Source organism: Saccopteryx bilineata, chromosome 2, assembly GCF_036850765.1.
Source record: "Saccopteryx bilineata isolate mSacBil1 chromosome 2, mSacBil1_pri_phased_curated, whole genome shotgun sequence".
NCBI lineage: Eukaryota > Metazoa > Chordata > Mammalia > Chiroptera > Emballonuridae > Saccopteryx > Saccopteryx bilineata.
In genome coordinates this window covers 117,301,913-117,326,106 of record NC_089491.1, presented here as the reverse complement: position 1 = coordinate 117,326,106, position 24,194 = coordinate 117,301,913, and the positions used below count along the sequence as shown (strand labels likewise).

The 24,194-nt window shown below is 39.5% G+C and overlaps 1 protein-coding gene across 1 annotated transcript; it reads right to left on the bottom strand.

The window, feature by feature from the left end:
• Positions 1-614: 614 nt before the first annotated feature.
• TIGAR (TP53 induced glycolysis regulatory phosphatase) lies at positions 615-22,877 on the bottom strand. The gene is made up of 6 exons (XM_066257721.1): positions 22,765-22,877; positions 13,473-13,510; positions 9,320-9,441; positions 6,261-6,338; positions 3,342-3,452; positions 615-2,867 (listed from the first exon to the last, which is right to left on the bottom strand). The coding sequence occupies exons 1-6, from the start codon at positions 22,794-22,796 to the stop codon at positions 2,436-2,438; spliced, it is 813 nt and encodes a 270-aa protein (XP_066113818.1). The 5' UTR covers positions 22,797-22,877; the 3' UTR covers positions 615-2,435.
• Between the last annotated feature and the right edge of the window lie 1,317 nt (positions 22,878-24,194).

The window sequence follows — 24,194 nt, the reverse complement described above, 5'->3', positions numbered from 1 at the left end:
TGCTTTACCAGTGAGGAAGTCCTAATTGTCAATACACAGATGAAAAAAAATGCTCAGAGCCATTAGCAATCACAGGAAAGCTCATGAAAATAACAACCTAATATCCTTCCTTCACTCATCAGATTAACAAAATTTTGTCAAGACAGTATCAACTGGCCAGGTGGTGGTGTAGTGGATGGAGAGTCAGACTAGGATGCAGAGGACCCAGGTTCGAGACCCCGAGGTTGCTGGCTCGAGCAAGAGGTTACTCGGTTGGCTGAAGGCCCGCAATCAAGGCACATATGAGAAAGCAGTGAATGAACAACTAAGGTGACAAAAAAACTAATGATTGATGCTTCTCATATTTCTCCATTCCTGTCTGTCCCTATATATTCTCCCCACCCTCTGTAAAACAAAACAAAACCAGTATCAAGTGTTGACAAAGATGTAAAAAATATTCTGGAATTCTACTGCTATATGGCTGAAAACAGAACAGCCACTCTGAAAATGATTTAGCTCTTCAACTGGAGAGGCATGTGTTTTATGACACGGCATGGGAGATGCAAACGACTGTTTCCTGCAGTGTTGCTGCTACAGAAAATGTTGCATATAACTAAATGTCCACTAACAGAGAATACACAAAACATGCCATATTTATTCAGTAAAATACAGTGGTTATAAGTGCATATATGTACACAAATCAATATAGAGCCCCAAGACATAAGTGAAAATAAAGGATACAGACAGCTTGAAGATATACATGTGCATTTTTAGAACACCCAAATGCTGTGTCCTTATGATACGAGGTGGAAATGTAAATGGATGAATGCATACCCAGGCTCTGGGGAGTCCAAGAGGGGACGAGAACTGCAAGAACTGGTTGAATAAGAAAGCTGACTTCACCACAATCTGTTATGTCTTTAAAAAGGGGGGATATCACTTCTGGACGATGGGAACGTAGGTATTCATTATTATTTGTCCTTTCCAGTTATCCTGTCAGATTTTGATTTGCAGCGCATCTTCCCTGGTGCTCAACTGCACACTCTCCTCCAATACCGGTAGGAAAACTACTGGTGGAGACACACGGAGATCAGCAAACTGCCAAACTTTACATGTGATTTCAATGATGCTCAAAGTGTAGTTGCTCCAATATAGTTGACTATACATGATTTAAGCCTTGACTAACAAACTTTGGTATTAATTCTTTCATACATTGAGACTCACAGCATCATCAACATGAGAACGGAAAAGCACACTACATGTAAAAAAAACACTTCCTCCTGTAGATAAGCATTTCTGAGGGCCCACTTAGATGAACAGGATTGTTAACCAAAATCCCTTTCCTCCAGTGCCATCTGGTGGGAAAAAGAGGCAACCTCATCTGTACCTCCCACAAAAAAAACACATTTGCAGTGATCAGAGTATCTTTTTCTTTTTTCAACAAAGCGCCCATTTTATTCTGAGGTTACTGTGTAGTATGCTCGTGACAATTTACTATCTTTAGAAACTCTTTGGCCTAAGGATTAGATAAGAAATAATATTATCTATTCCTGCTCAGATCCCTTCCTTAATGTTTTTAAATCAAGTGATGGTTTAAATTTTTCCTCACCAGACCAGTCTGCAATCCTAATCTGCATTCATCCACATTTCAAATCCAACAGTAGATTTCCATATTAAAAATTAGCGTCATTTTGCTTTATATAAACTTACAATGGAAGCATTTTTCATTTAAAGAACTTTTAAAATATACTGGCACTATAAATATGCAGAGGGAATTATAAATAGTTCCTTTTTTCAAGCACTGGGTGGAGATAGTACAAAACATACAGTATTTTTTTTTTTAGCAAGAGCCAATAAAATAAGTCAGATTTTTCAGACATTGAAAAAAAAAATCAACATTAAAAAAAATGGAAAAGGAAAAAGAGTAACCAGGTTATTAATCTATTTGCAATATTATGTTCCTTTACCCACTTACAATCCAGAGATAAAACTAAGCAGGGTGGTAAAAATACTCTGGGATATGTGACTACTCAGACAGAAGTGAATTATAAATGGTTCTGGCCCTTGGTTAGAGCATCATTCCAATATGCCAAGGTTGTGGGTTCAATCCCTGGTCAGGGTATATACAAGAATCAACCAATGAATGCATAAATAGGTAGAACATGAATCGATTTCTCTCTTTCTCTCTCTAAAATCAATTTTTAATAAATCTCTGAGGATGACTGAAACTGGCAGTCCATACATTGTTTTTAAAAATCAGGAAATTTCTAAAAAAAATATTCTAAATGGTTTTCTATTAGTGTTTTATGTGGCTATGATTCCATTTGAGCTTTAAAACCTGTTGTAATAGACATCTTATTAACTGTTTCCAATTCAGTGAAAGCAGAGGATGAAAAAGTCAAAGGCACTCCTTCCCTCAGAGGCTCAAAACCGTTATAGATTTTGTAGATTTAAATTTAGCAAGTTTCAGTCACTCCATTTAGATGCTCCTCTAAGTTCATACAAACACATTGAACTGTCGCTTTAACTTCCCTTTCCTTCTCAGAGTTGATAATAAAGAGACTAATCCCTGTGTTAGGAATAACTGAGAGCAGTTCAGATTCTCTCAGAGTTGCCGGTAACGAACATTTAAGGTCAGTCAGAAAATAATTGAACAGGCTTCTCATGTAAGCACCATGACTCACAACTAAGACACTGGCCGCTAATTCAGGAGCGCCACTGTCTGAATTAAACTTGGAGCCACTGTTTTTTCCTAAGCGGAACATCTCTGCCAAAGAAGTTTCCAGACCGTTGCTTGGAGTTCCTGAGGAAAGCGCTACTTTCTGAGCTGCTTCCTTCAGGATCAGTTGACAAAGAAATTCAAAGAAGTCTATTCCACGCATCTTCACCTATAAGGGAAGAAAAGGTGAAGTCATTACAATTCCAAAGCAGAACAAATACAAGGGTGGTGATGCTGCCACAGCTCCAGAGGAAGGGAAGGCCTGCGATTTCGGGGCTTGAATCATTTTTCCCTCCCGGGTGTCTGGCTGTCATTCTCCTTGACCTTCACCACTCGCCTCACTGATCACCACCACACTGCTGCAGTCACCGCTTCATAACGAAAGAGTTCTCTTAACAGTAACATCTGATAACACATCCTTTAAATACACTATCAGCTATGACTGCCAACCTAACAGTTAATGAGAGAGCTAGGGTAACTTAAAATGGAAAAAAAAGTGTTATCATGCAGTTGTTTTATAAACCAAACAACTTTCAAACTGCTAGGCTAAAATTTAGGAACATTTCATTTACAAAAAAAAAAAAAGTCATATTTCGGGTACTGGGACACTGGCAGGTTCGACAGTGCCCTCAGGGCTACATACCTGGTCTAAGGTCTCTCCTCCAGGCGGTGTGAACACAGGGCACTCCTGCCCGGCCGCTGTGGCCATCGCTCTCAACTCGCTGAGCGCCCTGCCTTCCGCAACCCCGTACTTCTGTAAGGGTCCACAAGACAAAAGTGCCCCCAGTGAGTTGCAATACAACAATTAAGTACAAGTTTATGACAAATTTAGAACAATCACTCCAGGAAGAAGTGTGGTTTCCTTCTGCTTACCTTATTACTTCTCCTTTGAACTGATAATCCCCACAATGATAATGGGTTACTTACATAATAAAATATTGAAAGAGATCATTCTTTATGGTCTGCATCATTGACTCCAGAAGATTCTAGCAACACCATTAGACAGAGTTCAATACTAAAATACTGTATTACTTTTTTATAAGAGTACAGGTGCTGTTACAATCCCCAAGTCCAACTGCCTACATCCTTGATTATATTTGGAGCAACCTCTACTATAAGGAAAAACATTAATTATCACTTGCTTTGTTTTTTCAAGAATGGAAACATCCACCATCCACTGGTTAAATATTCCAAAAGCTCCGTCAGGTGATAAGGCCAGAGCCATGGGGGAGAGCAGGGTGACAATGGCTCCCCATACCTGCTGAGACTGCAGTAGTACGGTGGGGACACAAACTGAGGAATGGGAGTGGGAAGTGCTGTCATGGAGGGAAATAACAGACACAGCCCATGGAGCAGACACACCCAAACTGGACGTGAGGCTCAGAGGGCCAGAGCCTCAGGGCAAGTGGAAGTGGACCAGGTTTGGGGAGCCAGTGTTGTAGGCAGAGTGGTGGCAGTTTCAGAAGTTCAGAGAGGAAAGAGCACAGGTTGTGCAGGCAACTCCAAGATCCTTGAGGCACATGGCCAGTGCTCTAGAACATGGGCTCCAGAGCCAGATAGCCTAGATTTTCATCTGAACTCTGCCACAAACCAGCTCTGTGACCCTGAGCATGTGCCTTCACTTCTGTATCTGTAAAACGAGGGCTAAAAAATTAGGTTTTTAAATGTTCACAACTTCAGATTGTTGCAAAGATTAATAAACCTGCAGTGCTTGGAAAAGGGCCAGAATGTGGCAAACGCCACGTAAATGCCTCCTAATGTTCTTTCTAAACTGACCACAAAGCACGAAGAGAGAGGAAGGAGGCAGGTGGAAGCAACAATCAGAGCCCACAGCACGCCGAGAGCCAACAGGTAAGGTGCCTGGACAACACTGCATCTGAAGATGAAAGAAAAGTAGCAAACTATATTTTATACAGGTGTGTAGCAACCAAATTTCCTAAAGATTACTGTGGCTGGAGTGACTGTTAGATCGGAAAGGGAGTGCAGCGAAAACAGGAATATCTAGGTCGGTGTTGTTCAACTCCCAGTCCATGGACCAACACTAGCCCGCCAAAAGTTTTGTGCTGCTCTGTGAAAGTTAACCACCCTGATGTTATCCGATGACAGACCCAATGACCTTAGTCCAATTCACTTATGCTCAGTCTGATGGCCACTTATCAGCCTGTATCATCGATGAAAGTACCACTGAGATTGCCTTAGATCTCTTTGAAACTTGTGGCCTCCCAACAACCTTTTGCACCATGCAGAGCATTTATAAATCATACACCATAGATCAAAAGCATGTGGACAAACTTATATTGTAGTAAATGCACTGTACATGTGGAGTTTGGAAATCAAGCACCAGGTTGTACCACGTTGCACTGCTTTGTGCTATAAGATAAAACTTGACTCGTTGTGTGTTACCGTTTCCTGCTGGCTAGGTCACCGGCCCTCAAGTGTAAAAATGTTGAAAACAACTGATCTAGGAGACAGTGATCTAGGTGACAGATGACAGCTGCAGTAGGATGGCAGTAGTGGGTTTGCTGAGAAATGATTCAGGAACTATTTAGAGGCAGAATGGACAAGATGATGGTAGATGTGCAGTGTGAGACAGTGAAAAGTCAAGAACGAATGGTTTGAACAACTGGGCAAAGCAGGGGCCGGGCAGAGAAAGGAGAGTGCAGCCCACTGAGCTGGAAGTAGCTGTGGGACACTCAAACAGAAATAAACAGTAGGCAGTCCAATACATACGTGTGTGCAGCGTAGGCTAGAGATCTAAGCTCAAAGTACCCATCTGGCAATCATCAGCTCATTAACTGAGGATGAAATTACTCAGGGAGAGTGCACAGAGAGAGAAGAGATGGCCCAGCCTGATGATAAAGAACACTTGCTACTACATAATAGGCCCTTTTCGGTGTTCACTCAGACGTTTTTGTTTAACATTTGAGCATTGGTTCTCGGGCACAGAATGAGCCTTTCCAAGCAGCATTTAGGCTGGAGCGTTGAACTACAACAGAAAACACATGCAAGTTACGAAAAGCAATTCTTTCAAGGTGCCCTAACCATTCTGTTACATTCTGTCTAGATGTGGAAGAAATCACAGGACCAGCAGGGATATTAATGAGCTTATAAGGTCAGTGTTATAGAGCATACTAAAAAGTCTTCTGGAGACTTGGGAGTCAAATCTCAGACGTGAAATTATTCTACGGCTTTAGCTAAAACTCAGTTTCAGAAGGATTTATTTCTGGTATATAAAATGGGTTATTTATGCTTAAAATCAAGGAGTAGAACTTAGAGGCTGAAGAAGAAAGCTTTTCTATTTTATTTTAAACTCTTCCTGTACTGTTAAATTCTTACAAGTATACCTGGCTTTTATAATTTAAGATGTACATTATATGATTTTAATAATTAAGATACTATCTATGAGAGCACATATATAACAGCAACTGTTACATCAGAGATTCTTAACAAATGTTAGCTGCTTCCATATCCCTAGCAGGAATGCATTTTTAGCCATGTTACAACCTGAAGTGGTTATGGATAATTTATGGTGAAGTATAATATTAATACATAAGTTACCTACTCTTTCTCGAAGTCTTGAATCATAGATCACTGTCATATCTTGGCAAAATGTGTTCTTCTCCAAAATCCCATGCACAGTCTGGAAAAATCGAAAGAAAACTGTTTCTTTTCCCATAAAAATAATCATTCTAACCAAAATGTCAAAATAATACATGCTTTCTCAGTGAATAAAAAAGAACTAGAAATAATTTTCCTTTGCAAAAGTTGCTTCTCTTTGTACTACTCATCTTTTGTCTCTTTGTGCCAGATTTCATATTTCTGTCTAACCTAACTTCTAGTTCAGAAGTCAGCAAACTACTGCCTACGGGCCAAATCCAGACCATCACTTGTTCTTGTAAATAAAGTTGAACTAGGAAACAGCCACCTATGTATCACTTATGGCTGCTTCCACAGTACAACAGCAGAGCTGAATAGCTACAACAGAGACCACATGGCCCACAAATCCTAAAGTAGTTACTACCTGGCTCTTTACAGAAAAGGTTCTAGTTCATTAATTCTCTATTCAGGATGTCTAAATTGCTGTTAAATCCATCAAGTCTTAATTTTAGTTTTACTTTCAACTCTAGAATTTGCATTTTATTCTTGTTTATAGTTTCCAGTTCTCTGCTGAAATTCTCAATTTCTTTTACCTATGCATTAAATTATTATTTTAAAGCCTATGTCTGATAACTCTCACTATCAGATAACACCCATGGCCATTTCTGCTTTTATTATTTTATTTTTTGTTCACATTTCCATTTTATTATATGCCTGGTTATTTTAACTGAAAAGAGAGACAAAACTGTAGGAATTTACAAAATTGTAGGAACTCAGTCAACAACCTGCTTAGTTTTTGAACACCCTCTCCACAAATTATAGACATTATCACTGTTACCATTTTATATTGCCAGTGCTTGTTTATACTGTACTTACCTAAAACTTTACCAATTTCTCTGCTCCTCATTCTTTTCTGAAACTCAGATTTTCCTTCTAGAATTATCTTCCTCCTTCAGTTATCCTTTGAAAGGTCTTTATAGCCTATTTTCTTGAAATGCCCTTATTCACCTATACTCTAGAAAATGTTTTGCTCTATATAAAACTCTAGGTTAATCCTATTGTCTCTCAGCACATTAAAAGAATTGATACTGACAAATTTCCTGTTGGCCTAGTATTGGTCTTCAGTAGATGATACTTTTCCTTCTTATTCCTTGTGGAGTTTTTAAATTTTTGTTACGATAAGGATAGATGTGGGTTTTTCTTTATCCTGACTGGGATTTGTTATACCTTCTGGATCCAATAATTTGTTACCTTCCAACAATTCTGTAGAATTATCAGCTTTGTTCCAAGAAATATTTATAAATATTTTCTTCTGTTTTCTTATAAAAATTTTATAAAGTTAGCTTTTAGATTAGCTTTGTGATTAATCACAGTTAATTTCTGTGTTGTGTGAGGTGAGTCAAAGTTCACGTTTTCCCACATGGACAGCCCAATGTTTCAGCACCTTTTATAAAAAAAGATTACCCTTTCAATTTCTGAATTACCTTGGCACTTTTGTCAAACCCCAACTGACCAAAAATGCTAAAAAACAAATGACCGTATAAGTGTGGTTCTATTTTAGGTCCCCTAACTTTTGCTTAAGAGAAAAAGTATTTTGCTTAAGAGAAAACGTATTTCATCTAATTGTTCAAATAATTTTCACTGGGTACAAATTTGGAAATCTTTTTTACTATTTCTTCAAAATATTTGTTTTTAATCCTCACGCTCACTTTAACTACCTGTAAATAAAATTGCTTCATACTGTACTATACACATCACCGACTCTTTATATTCCTCTTCCAGTTTTTTGTTCTTCTTATAATTTTAGGATATTTTTTATGTCTTCTTGTTCACTGACCTCTTCTACAATGCCTATTGCTGTAAAATTTTCATTTTCAGAATATTGTATATTTCATCCCTATTTAAGATAAATTTGGTCCTCATTATAGCTTGAATTTCTCTCATTAGGTTCTTCTAAGGGTTCAGCCTTACTTACTTATTAAGCCCTGTGACAACTCTAGTGTATGCTTTATGTAGTCAATGAAAGCTCCCCACTGTAGCTAATGGGAACTCACTTGATTCCCAAACCCTGTGAGCTCCAGGAATTATTCAGCTTTCAGCCCCCAGCCACTGCTCTCTCCTGAAGCTGGGTTTTGCCTGGCTTCAAGCAGTTTCACCCTACGTGTGTGCAGATGAACAGTCCACCAAAGCTTTAAGGGGATCCCTGTATGTATTTCTAGAGTTCTTACTTTGTGCAGCTCTTTGCCAGTGCTCTGCATCACAAATTTTAGTTATTTAACTTTCCCAAATCCCAAATTATATCTTCTGAGCTCACTGAGACCATTGGGCTCTATCTGGCTTCTACTACCAGAGTCTGGCAACTGCATCAGCAGAAAATCTAGGAGAATCCTAGGGCTCACCTCATTTGTTTCACTTTATTTGGGAATCATAAACTCACACTGCCTGAAGTTCAATACCTGGAAAAAATGGTTCGCACATTCTGTCCTGTTTTCTAGTTGTTCGTGGGGGGGGGGGGGGGGGGGGGGCTTAAGTTCCAGCCCTGGGATTATTCCCTCCTAGTTGTCACAAGTCTCCTTCCGTTTAGCTTTTAGAAGTCGCTTTGGTTCTTTTTTAAATTTCTGGGGTTGTTTTTATAGTAATCCATTCCCTAAAGATATTTAAAATATTTTTTTAAATGTCTTTTATTTCCTTATAATAACAGTTTGTTTTTTTAAACTGTATCTAGTAATTCCAACACCTGATGTCTCTGAGTTAAATTCTCCTGTCTATTGTTTCTTCAGGCTCTCTCTCTCTCTTGTGACACATTCTTTGTCTTTTTTAGACATCTCATTAGAATTCTTTCCCCAAGCTACTATAATTTAAAAATTACCAAAATAAAAATAAACATTCTGTTGGGGAGAGGGGAAAACAGGGTAATGTCTGTGTGTGACTTAATTCCTTACAGATTCTGGTAGCAGATTTTTCAAGGTTATAACTGGTGAGACATTCTTGACTCATCACCTTAAACTTTGCCTGTAAACATACCTGCTTTGTCCTAGTGAGATCACTGGAGAAAACATGAGTAAACTTCACATTACTAAGAAATATACCAGCAGCAGCTGCTTGTTTAATTCCAGTTTCTGAAAGAGGCTCATCTACTCCTTGTCCTGTGGTATTGAGAGAAGGAACAATGCCATTCAAAAAAGATATAGAAGGTATGCAAATTAAATCACATGTAAGAGACTATAGAAATATTTCCTTGAGTACTTTTACACGTAATTTTTTAGAGAACTGACAAGTAAAATTATGATAGAATTCTGAAAAAGGCTCAAGTATGCAAATTTTCCCAAAAGAATGTTTGCCTAATTGGAATTAGATGATAGAGAATTCACCTGTCTCAAACTTTCTACTCTTTCACATTTCCCATCCCTCTATTAGCTAGACTTCGTTAATGCTGGCTCTGATCTATGTTCTCAACTCAGGTGTTAATGTTTGGCTGGTCGGTCATGGCCTAAGAAAGTTATTCCTTCTATCTCCATTGCCCAAATGTTCCATATTGTATTACCCTTTCTCCCTTCTTCCTCCCTTCTCCTTTTTCATTTAAAAAATACTTTGGAATCTCTATTTCCAGATGAAAGGCTGATTATATACTCTGGAGGCTTATCCTACTACAAAAGAACAAAGTATGTGTGTGCGCGTGCGCACACACTCGTGAGTTGCATTCCTGGGCTCACAGGATATAAGGAAAACCTCCAAGAGACAAGCAAAGCAACCAAAAAACCCTGAGCTAAACCTGAATGTTAACATGAGAAAATGGGTTGCTGTGATATTAGCATAGCAGGGGGAGGGGGGCAGTGTGAGGCAGCAAGTGGAGAGACCTGGAGAACTGAACCAAATATTCCTAGAAGCCAGGGGTCCTGTAAGGAGGCAGTGTAGTTTCGGGTCAGTGGTAAAATCAAATGCAAATCCTCTTCAGAGGAAATCAGTCTAAATAAAGGTTAGCAGATTTTCGAATTAATAGCAAATAATAGTTTAGTCAAACTTAACACACAAGAAATTAATCCATCATGAATGAAAGTCACTAAAACAATAAGTAACAGATTTAGAACCAACATTGAAATCAGAAAATACAGGCTATAAAAAAACATCAAGATAGAATAAAAAAATAAGCAAATAACACAAACTCATCAAAAACTACCCGAGAGCTCTCTAAAAGAACCAAACAGAACTTTTAATAATGAAAATAGAATTGCTGAAAGAGAAAATCATTACCTCAATGGATAGGGAGATCAGTTACAGCAAGGCTTAATAAACTCCAAGACTAGCCTGAAGTCATTACCCCAAATGCAGCATAGATACAGATGGCACATATGTCTGCTGCACTAGAGACATACAGGAAGAATGAGAATTCCTAACTTACATCTAATTGGAACTCCAGAAAGAGAAGAAAAAATGAAGGAGAGGAAATTTGAAAAAATAATGGTTGAGAATTTTTCAGAAATTTACAGATAAAGGAAACATAATGTTAATCCAGCAAGACAAATATTTTTTAATCCCTCATAGACATATTAAGATAAACTGTAGAATACCAAATCAAAGAGAAAAATTTAAAAGCAGTTTCAGAGAAAGACATATTAACTACAAAACACCACCACTTGGCCTAGAGAGGACTTCTTAAAAGTCAAAAAGCAACAGAATAATATCTCCTAAATGCTAAGAGAACTGTCAGTCTAAAAATTATCTAGACTAAAAGGGATTATATAGAATAAAAACAGATAGTCTAGAATTAGAAACAATCAAAACTATCTTTACCATCAACCAATTTGCACTAGGGGAACTTTCAAAGAAGATACTTCAGCAATGAAGGTCTGGGATACAAAAGAAATAAGAGGAACTGGTAAATACACATGTAAATCTAAACAAACACTGTCTAAATAACAAATTAAATTTCATTTAATAATAATAGCTATGTCCTACAGTTTAAAAGGATAGGACTAAGATACCAAAGTAACAAGTTCTTTGTATTTTTTCAGGAGAGGGAACATTAATCTTATACTTTCTTAGGTATAAATGGTAAATATTTAAAGAATACTTTTAACCATTAAAAGAATAGAAATAGTTTATCATTTCAAAGCCAGTAAGAAAGGTAAGGGATTGGATAAGAAAAACAAGGACTTAAGAAGTAAAAGCAAATAAAAAGGCAAACTAGAAAAAGAAGGTAGAACAAAAACACCAAAGGAAGAAGGCCAAGCAGATTAGTAACCAGAGTAAAAGGAAAAAGACTACTCTTGCCAATTAAAAGATAGATTGCGCCTGACCTGTGGTGGTGCCGTGGATAAAGCGTCAACCTGGAAACACTGAGGTTGCCAGTTCAAAATCCTGGCTTGCCTGGTCAAGGCACATATGGGAGTTGATGCTTCCTGCTCCTCCCCCTTCTCTCTCTCTCTCTCTCTCTCTCCCCCCCTAAAATAAATAAATAAAAATTAAAGAAAAAAAAAAGAAATTGCATTTCTTTAAAAGGAAAGTCAAAATCAGCTACGTAGTATTTATGAGGTACTAACACTTAAGACATCAGTGCACAGAAAAATTGAAAGGGATGGAAAAATACCTATCAGGCAAGTTCCAACCCCAAAACAACTGGAGCAGCTATATTACTTAGAAATGCAGGACTCGATGAGAGAAGTCTTAGTAAGGATTGTGAGGATCACAATAAGTAATCAGTGATCCAATTCACAAGGAGTAGATAACAATTTTTAAACTTGAATGTGCCTAATAAAGTAGCCTCTAGCTATATAAAAGCAGAACATACAAAGCACACATTACTCAATTTCAGGTATTAAAAGATAAACTGGCCATCACAGTCAGAAATTTAACATATCTCATTCATAAACTGGTATTTAGGCCATGCGGGCAAATTAGTGAACTTACATAATTAGTAAAATCAAGGTTGATCATCTGATATATAACTCCAAACCCAACAATTAGAAAACATAGATTTTTCTCAAGCATACAATGGTAGATTTACAAAAACCAACCATGTTAACAAATTTCAAAGCAGTATTATCAAATATGCCGTGCTGTCAGAACACAAGCAATTCCACTGGATGTCAAGCATAAAAGATGAAAAACAGCAACAACAAAGCAGGCCCAGTCATTGGGAAATATAATAAACAGTTTAAATAAGTAATAGGCCAATGAAGAAATCAGAATAAAAATTTAAGATACGTGGTGCTGAATACTTACGGAATGGCTATATATCAAAACTGTAGGTATGCAACCAAATAGTACTTCAAAATATATATAAGCCTGGAACGCTTTTTTTTTTTTTAAGGAGGCTATAATTTTAAGAACTAAGCATCTAACTTACAAAAGAAACCTTAAAAAAAGCTGTGAACACAAAAACTTTTATTCATGTTGCATTGTCAACTTGTAATGAAATGAGACAAGTGAGCAGCATCAAAGGACAAGGTGGTCAGGGACATCAGTCCAAAGAATAACCTGGGGTGGGCACATGTCATTGGAAAACAAAGGTTCATTTATTATCAGATGACTAGTATCCAGTAGAGGGACTCAGGCACAGTGGTATGAACATCAATTTCTGCCAACCCCAGATGTCCCTAACCAAAAAAATAAAACAATATGCTTTTATAACTACAGCACTGAAATAGTACGTCTAGCTGAGAGTTTCCCCAAAATATTCTTTAAAAGCTAGACTAGCCAGATCATAGGAAGATTAAAAATTCTGAGCCCAAATTAACACAAGGGAGACAGAATCTGTTCAGAATAAAGTAATTATCCCATGTGAGAACAGGAGTTCTCTTGTTTAATCCTTTGTTACTACTAAAATTAAAATATCACAGCTGAAAAATACCATCAACATCAGACAGTAAAAATTTATGGTTCCAAATTTAAAATCACCTTAAATCCCAGCAGTTATATTTTACGATAGTTTAATCAGCTGCCTGGGCCACTTTAAAGCTACCCATAAACAACGTGGAGTACCATTCCTTACATCCTGTTCACTTAAGAGTCCTGTTGGTCACCATCTGCTCTGATTCCGTAGTGACTATGATTTTTAGTTCTGTAATCCCAACTCACAATACAGGGCTGCCCCCAGTCTACCCTGCCCCACCAGACCTGATTAACTCACAGATCACATTAACACCAAAGGAGAGAGCAAAAATAATAATATACCAACCTTGAAGTATTTTCTCCTTGTTTAATCTTGTTTGTCCACTAAAGTAGAAAGGATGGGAAAAAACCTTTATTACCAAATTAAGTTATTCTTAAGATAAAAAAAATTATCAATGAAAGGCAATGATATTCATAAAGATAGCATATGAACCTTGTAACATACCTGTAGAATTTATTCTAAATTAATATTTGCAATCATTTAATGTACTTAATTGATTTTACACTGCCCAAATTAAAATGTATAGCTCATGAGTCAATCCTAAGTGACTTGCAGTGGGAAATTGTTACTTTTGTTAAATATTTTTGTTAAAATAAGTATGTCGACCAAAACGATTTTCACAGGCAGCAGCCCCCAAACGTGAACGTCCATCTGTCCACCGCTGAACAGAACGAGCAAGCGCAGGACTGAGTGGAGTGGGAAACAGCCCGCAGACCTTCAGAGCCCACCTCCCCCTAGGCCCTAGGTCTTCTCAAGCTGTTCCATTCTGTAGTGCCAACAACTATCTTGCAGACCACGCTGAAGAACGGAGGTTTGGGTAATACATTTTTCAGAATGAAAAAAACAAACCAATTTTAAAGCAACCAGAAAAGTGAAAAGACTGGTAACTTTGGAGGGGGAAGAAGGCAAGGTCACAAGGACAAGACTGAATTATAGGGTAGTACTACAGTTAAAGCCAGCCTCAGGCCCTGGTCGGTTGGCTCAGTGGTAGAGCATCGGCCTGGCATGCAGAAGTCCCAGGTTTGATTTCCGGCCAGGGCACACAGGAGAAGCGCCCATCTGCTTCTCCACTCCTCCCTCTCTCCTTCCTCTCTGTCTCTCTCTTCCCCTCCCGCAGCAAGGCTCCATTGGAGCAAGGATGGCCCGGGCGCTGGGGGTGGCTCCTTGGCCTCTGCCCCAGGCGCTGGAGTGGCTCTGGTCGCAACAGAGCGACACCCTGGAGGGGCAGAGCATCGCCCCCTGGTGGGCAGAGCGTCGCCCCCTGGTGGGCGTGCCGGGTGGATCCCAGTCGGGCGCATGCGGGAGTCTGTCTGACTATCTCTCCCCATTTCCAGCTTCAGAAAAATACAAAAAAAAAAAAAAAAAAAGCCAGCATCAAATACATGAAAAGCTGTCAAGGAGAATTCAGCTGAAACTTTCTTGAGCTCTTTCCATGTGCCAAGTACAGCACGAGGCACTGGAGACAGAGACGCTCAGAGGCTGCCCTTGAGAAAGGAGGTGGCTTGTTCTGTGTGGACACTGGGAACAGGAGGTAAAAATAGTGAACAGGTTTCTTCAGAACAAGTTATTTTCTCATTTGGAATCCGATGTCTACAGCCCCTTCTATGTCAATGAAAAGTGAAAATTTTAAATATACTTCATTGCCATATATTAGGCTCAGAAACAAAACTACTTTGACTCTGCAAGCTAAGTTTAGCTCAAGTGCTTCCTCTGTCAAAAGAGGATACCAACAGTCTCTATTTCACAGGAGTCTTGTGATAATTGAGTGAATACAGTTAAAGTGTTTAGAATACTGCTTAACTTTTAGTAAGCACTCAATAGAAGCTTGGACAGAACTTTATAGAAATCAAAGATTTAACTAAATGTACTTCTTTAATCTTTTAAAAACTGTGAACTAGCCCTCACCGGGTGGTTCACTGGATAAAGCGTCACTCTGGCACAGAGTTTGCAGGTTCGATCCCATCAGGGCATGTAGGAGAAGCAATCAGTAAGCACACAACTAAATGGAACAACTAAGTGGAACAAAGAGTTGATGCTCCCCCCACCTTCCCTTCCACCTATCAACGGGAAAAAAATGTTTTTAATTGTGAAACAAACAATATAAACAAATACTGCCAACACCACCCAGGCTAACAGATCAGTGCCAGCTCCTTTTTCCAACCACAATGTCCTCCCACACCAAGGGGATCCATTACCTGGATGTCTGGATGCTCATTTACTTGTCTTTCTTTATAGCTTTCACACCCGTGTAGAGTACAGATTAGTTTAGCTGTTGTTGAACTTTATAATAAATTGCTTCTTACTATATGTAGTCTTCTGCATGTTGCTTTTGTTCCACATTTTGTGAGATACATCAGTGTTCTGCAATCTGGCTGTACTCTCTACATTCTCATTACTGTGTAATACTCCACTGTAAGAATTTACCATAATCTATCTTTATGATATTGTTGATATTTAGAGTGTTTCCAGTTTGGGGCTATGCTGCTATGAATATGTCTGCACACTGGGCATCAGATTGTATAGAACAGAGGTTCTCAAAGTGTGGTCCCTGGACCAGCATCAGTGGCACTGCCTGGAAACTTGGGGGAAATGCAAGGTCTCAGGCCCCACCCAGACACACTGAATCAGAAACTCAGAGGTTGGGGCCCAGAAATCTGTGTTTTAATGAACCCGCCAAGTGATTCTGATGCAAGTTTATGCTGGAGAACCACTCAAGGACAAGCAAGCAGCTCTTTTTGTAAACAAAATTTTACTGGAATACAGTCATACCCACTTGTTTATACATTGTTATGGCTACTTTCACACAGTAACAGTGGAGTTGAGCAGTTCAGGCAGACTATATGGCCCCCAAAGCCTAAACAATTTACTATCTGGCCCTTTAATCTGCTCACCCATGCCTAGTGATGATATATACCTGGCACTGGACTGGCTGGGCCACAGAGTATTCAAATATTCAGCTTCATTAGATAATATCAAAGTGGTTTTACCAATTTATACCACTCTGCAGTGTTCCACATCAACACCACTTAGTAAGAGCTCTCAATTTGTGCCAATCTGACACCTCAACAGTATGTTTCACCATGATTTTAATTTGTATTTCCCTGATTACTACGAAGGCTGGTAACTCCTGCTTTGTTTTAAATGAAGCACTACTTAAAAAAAAGAGAAATCTCCCATGGGACTGAGCTCCTCAGCTCTGGAAAGGAAGTCCATCAGGTCTTAAAGACAGAATCACAAACCCAGGTGTGCCTGGGATCTAGTCTGCTGTTGAAAAAACAGGTGCCAACCTCTGCCAGTGGTTCTCAAAAGTGGAGTGTGTATCAGAACCCCTCACAGGCTTATTACAGAGTGACTGCTGGGTCTGGCAGTTATGTGTTCTCCAAGACCCATCACAGGCAGCTAACTCTTTGGGTAGCCTTCCCTCCCTGCCCACTCCCCCCTACCATGCCATTTTAATGCCCCAATTCCAAGCTGCCATTTTACCCTGGCACAGCTAATTTAAGTTGTCATCTGCATGCTAGGTAACTTTTTACTCATGTGTCTCCCTGGTCCAGTTCCATAAAAGCACAGCCAGAGGTTGTATCACCCTAATATGGAGAAAACCAGGGAAATGATAGAAACAACCTCAGTGTAAGTATTCTGCTTCTAGAGTCATCTGGCCATATCTAACAAATGACAAAGCTGTTTACGCTTTCATCCAGTAACCATTTTAGTTGGATACTTGCATTCACCCACACTGTATTTAAACAGCAGTTCTTTTATTTTTGGTCTTAGCAAGATTATGAAGCTAAGATAGGAAGTGAATCCAATGTTTGAAAACCATTTTCTGCGTTAGAAATGACAGTTTAGCTATCATTTCTCTGAATGCTTTATTCTTCTGAATGGTAGAGGTTAATATCCTCTACCATTATAGAGTACTTGTTATAGTATTATTTCTAATACCAAAAGATGGTAACTGATTTACATTTTCATTAACAGAGACCTAGTTACATTAACCAGTGGTATATCTACATAATGGAATGCTATGTAACTGTGTCCCCTAAAAAGAAAGTTGTATGTAAAGAGATGAAAAGACCACCAATATATATATTATTAAGTAATAAAAGCAAGGTGTAGATTTTTAAAAACTGCCTTTTTAGAAAGGAGGGGTATAAGAATAAACATTTGGATATGTACAAGGAAACACTGGAGGATACACAAGGAACTAATAAATGCGGTCACCTATGAGGTAAGAGAAGAACAGGAAGACTAGGAAAAATTGCATTGTTTCTAAATATGTAGATTTATTATGTTTATTAAAAAATGTATGGTAAGTAAATGAAATTACACAGAAGTATATAGAACTGATTTGTCATTATCATCACTGTTATTAATATAGTACTAATGGAAGATTTCTTATACTCCAAAATTCACTCAAGATCTTTTGAAATAGATGTGAAAGAGGATATTAACCTCTACCATTCAGAAGAATAAAGCATTCAGAGAAATGATAGGTAAACTGTCATTTCTAGCGCAGAAAATGGTTCTCAAACATTGGATTCACTTCCTGTCTTAGCTTCATAATCTTGCTAAGACCAAAAATAAAAGAACTGCTGTTTAAATACAAGTTATATTCTTTTTAGACAGTGGCTTTGTAGCCAAATTCAATTTCCAACAAAATTCAAAGAAGCCTCCCATCCCATAATTATTATTATTATTTTTTACAGTGACAGAGAGAGAGTCAGAGAGGGATAGATAGGGACAGACAGACAGAAATGGAGAGATGAGAAGCATTAATCATCAGTTTTTCATTGCGACACCTTAGTTGTTCATTGATTGCTTTCTCATATGCGCCTTGACCGCGAGTCTTTAGCAGACCGAGTAACCCCTTGCTCGAGCCAGCGATCTTGGGTCCAAGCTGGTGAGCTTTGCTCAAACCAGATGAGCCCACGCTCAAGCTGGCGACCTCGGGGTCTCGAACCTGGGTCTTCCATATCCCAGTCCGATGCTCTATCCACTGCGCCACCACCTGGTCAGGCACCATAATTACTTTTATACAGAAATATCAACAAGGTTTTGCTGACTTTATGTAGGTCACAAACTCTTATTATAAATTTTAAATCAAGGGTGAGGAGAAGTTTAAAAATATCACCAATCCAGTTCTCTCTACAAATCACACGAATTCAGCAGAGATGCTTTTATATGCTTGCTGAAAAGATAGCTCAAGATTTTAATCTAATCCCCATAGCTGACTTGATAAAAAATTACACTATCAAAATGTCATCCTATAAAAAAATACAATCCCAGGTACTTTGATAGTTTTGTAGTGGCACTGCCCCACCATCTAACCATTTTTAGCAAAGGAGAAAAAATATAACTGATATAATGAAGGATTTCATTTAGCGGTAAGTCAAGAGACACTGCTGCAGACATTACTGCTTTCTTAACAACCACTCGCATCTTGTTGGTCCTTTCTGTCTTCAAATCACTCTATAAATATTACAGAGTAGGAATCTAGAAATATAATTTTTTCTAAAAATATTCATAAATATTTAGTTTTACACCTTTTATCAGCTTTATCGAGAGGTCTGTATAAGTCCTTGAAGCAATAGTTTAAAGTTAGTTTTTTTGGGGAGTGGGTTAAAAAAAGTAGGTGGCTAAACCAAGGTTTGGCTTGTGACAGTAGCAGAGAAGGTGAAGGAAGCTGAAAGGTCAGGGGAATATATTTTGAAGGAGTCAAGAATAACACCACTCATTTTCAAAATCTGCAGTGTGATCCATTTCCAAAACACAGCGCTCGACTCTGCAAGAATCCAAAAGCTCCTGCCAAGAAGTGAAGTCTTATGACCAGCCATTTATAGTCCCTACAAACAGGCATCATTTATTTTGCAGATTATCACACTGTTCGTCACTTAAAAACATATTTGACTGTGTTAGTTCTGGTTTATATTTATGGCATTTCTTCAGATAGAAAGCTTAATTTCCCAAGCATATCCTTTTAAAGAATTCAAGTTCAACAGACAAGCACTCAGTGTGCCACAAGAGACAGACAAATCATGGGAAGTCAGTATACATTTGGGGCAAGTTTCCAAAATAGAAACGCTTTACTGTACATGTTAATGTAAAGCCTCACCTAATATTTTACCAAGAATACAGCTTTATTTTTATTCCTCTACCAATTAATTAATTTGAAAATACAGAAGATTTCAAGAATTAGTAATACAGAGACTTTCAACAGATGTCTGAAGGAAAAAAAGAATGTCATACGCAATTCATGATATATTCTTGTTTATATATACAATACATTAATCCTAGGTGCAAAGGCTAGAATCAACTGCATTCCCAGGAAGCAAATTTCACAGTAACATAACAATCTTTAGAAAAGTTTACAGATGATTTCATATTTATTTTTGCTTGTTTTTTTTTAAGACCAGAACAATGATTAGCATTCAACAAAAGTAAGTTAACTGATGCTAGAGGTAGAGTAAGAAAAACATTGGTTTTGCTATCAATAATCTTACCAATCCAGCAGCTTTAAGTCATTAAAGTAAATTAAACTAGTTCATAAAAAAGTTTTTAAGTTTTAAGAACTAGTTAAAATGGAAGTGAAATAGATGGTCTGCAGGCAAATGACTGCAAACACCTGCAAATAACATTTCAAGGGAACTAGGGCCTGCAATGTATTGTGTAGGTGATGGAAATGCCAACATCCACTAGTTTTCAACAATGCTGTGCCATAAAATCATGAGAAGTTAGTTTAACAAAATTAGTAGACTTGAAGTTTGAAATCTTGGGCATGCTATTCCAAAAATGATCCACAAGGTACTTCCAAGTATGATGAAGAAAGGTAAACACATTAATAGCACAAGACTCATAAAAGATTTGGTTGGACTTAAATTGTTTTTTGAAAGAGATAAAAAAGAGAGAGTGAGGAGAGAGAAGCATTAACTTGTAGTTGCTTCACTTTAGTTGTTCATTGACTGCTTTTCATATCTGCCTTAACCAGGAGGGGTGGGGGGCCTCAAGGTGAATTAGTGACCCCTTGTTCAAGCCAGTGACTGTAGATCCTATCGATAATCAGAGGCGGGTTGAACAGCGGGCACACCGGGTATGCGCCCTGGGCCCTGACTTCTGAAGGGCCTGGCAAAACCCCAACTTTACACTTTTTTCTAATGTAAGGGGCCCAATATTTTCTTTTGCACCTGGGGCCTCAACCGACCTTAATCCGTTTCTGTTGATGATACTGCGCTCAAGCTGTTCACAGCAAAGTTGCAAATCGGGGACCTCAGTGTCTATGCACTGCGCCACCACTAGTCAGAGCAAGAAATTGCTTTCTTGTGTTATAGTCAGGTATCTGACGAGTTATACAGAATCAGGTAACAGAAAACTCAAGTGCTTATTCCCAATATTATGTTAAACAATCCAATTGTGAAGATTTCAATAACAGTCATTATATTTAACTATGGTGGTTATCAATCAAGTTTAAAATTACTTCTTTTCCTGAAACAATCATTAATTTTTAGCTTTGAGAATTCTGAAGGAGAAAAGAGGGATGGTCCAGACAGGGAAGCAGTTTACCATAATCTTGTCGATTATTTCAACACTTTCATTCCACTTCCCCAACAGCAAAATAGAAGAAAACTATTCTTATCACTATTCACAATTATATTAAGAGAAATAAAAAGTAGCCTCTAAAGTGGCTGTGATGTTCAAACACTCTACAAATACTAGTCTTTAATGCAATAGAACAGGATGCAGAAGTGCATAGTGGCTAAGAGGATGGGCTGCAAAGATATGTGGCTTTGGTTCAAATCCCACCTCCTCAACCTGCCTCCTGACTTTAAGCAAGTTACATGCCCTCCAGTCTCAGTTCCTTATCTGCACATTGAGAAACAATCCTTACCTCACTAGACTGTTGTCAGAATTAATTACGACAGCGCCTGGCATAACTTATTATGACATTTTTTTAATTGGTTTTTATAGAAATCCTGTGAGGAGTCAACTTTAAAAATCAAGACATTTTTAAGAACCAGGGAGGGAATGAAATCCACATTCACATAACTATTGTTTATTAAGAATCTAAATAGGGATCACCTGATTTTTCAAGAGGTGTTTTAACCCAAATTTCCTACAACTTCTGAGCTTCAATTATATTCCTGACGCTGTGCTGGCTGGGTCAAGGGAGCCAAAAGTGCTCTAACATTGGAAGGAAAGGCAATCAGGCCTCTAGTCCCTGTTCTGCTACTGATTAGTTTATGAGCTGAAATAGGTCATAAAATGGTCCTAAAGTATTCTATAAATGAAGAAGGCAGAGAACAGAAGAGAGAGAGGAATTTGATTTCCAGTTCAGTCATTAAGAGCCTGTGAATCATAAAGGGACAATTTCAGATGATTCCCAAGATTATCTTCCTATAAAAGAGGAACTGGACAGAAAAGGTAGCAGCTAAAGGTGACTTGGCAATATTAAATCGTATTAGTGTTCCCTGTGAGCTCCATGAAATCAAAGATGGTATCTTATTTCTCTCCATAACTCAGTCCAGTGGCACCCAGTACCTACTCAAACCGCTGCTTTCACAAGCTGTACATATTTTAGGATAAACTGCATTTTCACTGGAGCTGTCCTTATATGAAAGAGAAGCTATTTTGTTCTCATATACATTTCTTCCCCTCCATTGTGCTATACACTTTAACTTTCTCCCATTTAATTCTCACACTAACCCCACGAGGTAGGTACTATCATCACTATTATCATCCTCGTGTTATATACCAGGAAACTGAAGTCGGAAAGATTAAGTCAGTTAGCAGAAGGCCAGGCGACAAGGTTTCTAGCTGGAGCCCCCATTCTTACCTAGATCTACCTTGCTTGAAATACCTGAGCTCTCTTAACCACCCTGAATTTCCCTTCCCGTGAACAACCGGCAAATAAGTGTTGAGAAAGAAAAAGAGGCACAGAGACCTATCAGCATTTAGCTTCGTGTCATGTTATGATAAAAAAAAAAAAAAAAGATTTTTCTCGGGGTGATGTGGTCGGCTGAGACGAGAGTGGGGCCCCTTCCTCCTCTCCCAATAATGTAACCTCAGAAGGGAAGAAATCAACCTCAGCTATACGTCTGTGGGGCTGACTGCCCTGGCCCACGCGAGGTTAACGGAGGAGAACAGCAGAGACGGGGACTGGGGAGAGCGGGAGGTAGCCAGCATCAAAAATAGCTTCGGAAGAGCTATTCTGCTGTCGTCGCAATTTTCCCGGAACCAGAAACGGTGCATGCACAGAAAAGTCTGGAGACAAGGTTGTCTTTCTTCAGCGTTAGCTCTGCCACCAAGTAGCTGGGAACCTCGACTACTGACTCAGCCAGACCTCAGTCTCCTCATCAGCAACACTGGGCTGATGATGTGAATGCCGGCCTCCCTGGCTCAGCGTTGCTGGAAGACCGAGGGGTCGAAATGAAATAGCACGTAAGACGACACCTAGAAAATCGCCCATCCAAGCCAGCGCTCCGGGGGGTGAGCAAGCAAGAAGGGTGACAGACTCCTTCACCCACTCCAAAATACACTCAGTGACGAGGTGGAGGGAGAGGCACCCGGTGACAGCAATACTCACTGCCGGACTACGATCAGAGCGAAGCGCGCCATGGCTACAGTCCACTCCGCCGTGCCGCTTCTCTGCACTGCAGGCTCACCTCGCCCACACCACTTCCGCCAAACCCCGCCGGCCGCCGGCTCCGCGGCCACAGGCCAAAGCCGCCGCTTACATCATCACCAAAAGGCCAATCAGGGCGGCGGGAGGCCGGCAGGTCGCAGGAGACTGGTGAGCGCTGAGGCCCCGCCCAGGGCCGTGGCGCTTGCGCCCCTGCGCGCGGGCCTGTGATTGGTGCGCGGCAGGTGCGTGCGGGGCCCGCCCTCTAGTCCGCTGTGGAAGCCGGTCTTGCCCGGGCAAGCTTGTATCTTGGAGACGCAGAGTAGATAAGGGAACCAAGCCTCGGATTTGAGGTGGATTTGATTTGAGACTGGAATGCAGCCAATAGTCTTGCTTTGTGCGTGTACAGCTCCCGACAGGTTGGGTTGTATGAGGTTTAGCTGTCGGTCCCTTACACGGGAGGTGTACAGTCAGCAGTCAGCAGGGTCTGTGGACCAAGACCACCGGGTTTCAGCCCCTCACTCCCGGGACAGGCGTGCTCCTGCAGCAAGCTTCAGCTGGCTCTCCTGAGCCCTCTTGTAGCCAAGACCTGTCCTTGGGCTGCTGAGCTCAGTGTTCCCCAAGAATCCTGCGAAGCCAGCTTATTGAGAATCCCCTACACAGAATAACTAATCACGCTCCTTTTCCACACCTGATTTTTTTTTTTAATTTGATAAGTTAAATTTAATGGTGTAATGCCGGTGGCTGAGGCCAGGTAGGCTCACATTGGATTCGAGCAGACAGAAGAAAAACTGCGGAGCCAGAAAGGGTTGGGCCATTCCATTTAATAGTCTTAACCATGTTGTAAGGTACCGTTCCACCGGGTTTACGTAGAGACACCAAGGAAGGATACAGAAGTATTTTTAAAGAGGAGATTTATTGATTAAGCTGGCTGCATAGGACTAACACGGGGTATAGCTGACCCAAATCGTGCCGGGTCCAATCTAGCTCTGAGGCTAGTTATATACACTTGATCACATACAGGGTGGGGGGAAAAGGAGGAGGAGGAGAGTATGACACAATAGTCAATCATTAACAAGCTTATAACATTCGTCTACTCTATAGGATCTCAAAAAACATTCCTACATATTAAAACTTACAAGGTAATACAATAGTGAAAAATGACGTTTTACATATCAAAAGACATCCCCAATCCTTTAGTGTCTATCTGCCATCTCTTTGTCTAGAGGTACATACCTCAATCATAGGACTTCAGGATGGGAGGGGGCTTACATGATGTCAGAGGATGAGCGTTTGAAAATCGCCCATTAAGGAGAAAGGGGAGAGGAAAGGGCCACTCAAATCTTTCCTCCCTCTCCAGCACCTGGCTAGCTGTTCACCTTCTTCCTCACAGG

What these genes read in the sequence shown, in the direction of transcription:
- TIGAR (XM_066257721.1), bottom strand. Translation starts at nt 22,796, where the DNA reads ATGGCGCGCTTCGCTCTGATCGTAGTCCGGCA. An exon ending in GCTCTGATCGTAGTCCGGCA is followed by an intron (nt 13,511 to 22,764) that starts GTGAGTATTGCT and finishes TTTCTACTTTAG; the next exon opens with TGGACAAACAAGATTAAACA. An exon ending in GAGGAGAGACCTTAGACCAG is followed by an intron (nt 2,868 to 3,341) that starts GTATGTAGCCCT and finishes CTTCCCTTATAG; the next exon opens with GTGAAGATGCGTGGAATAGA.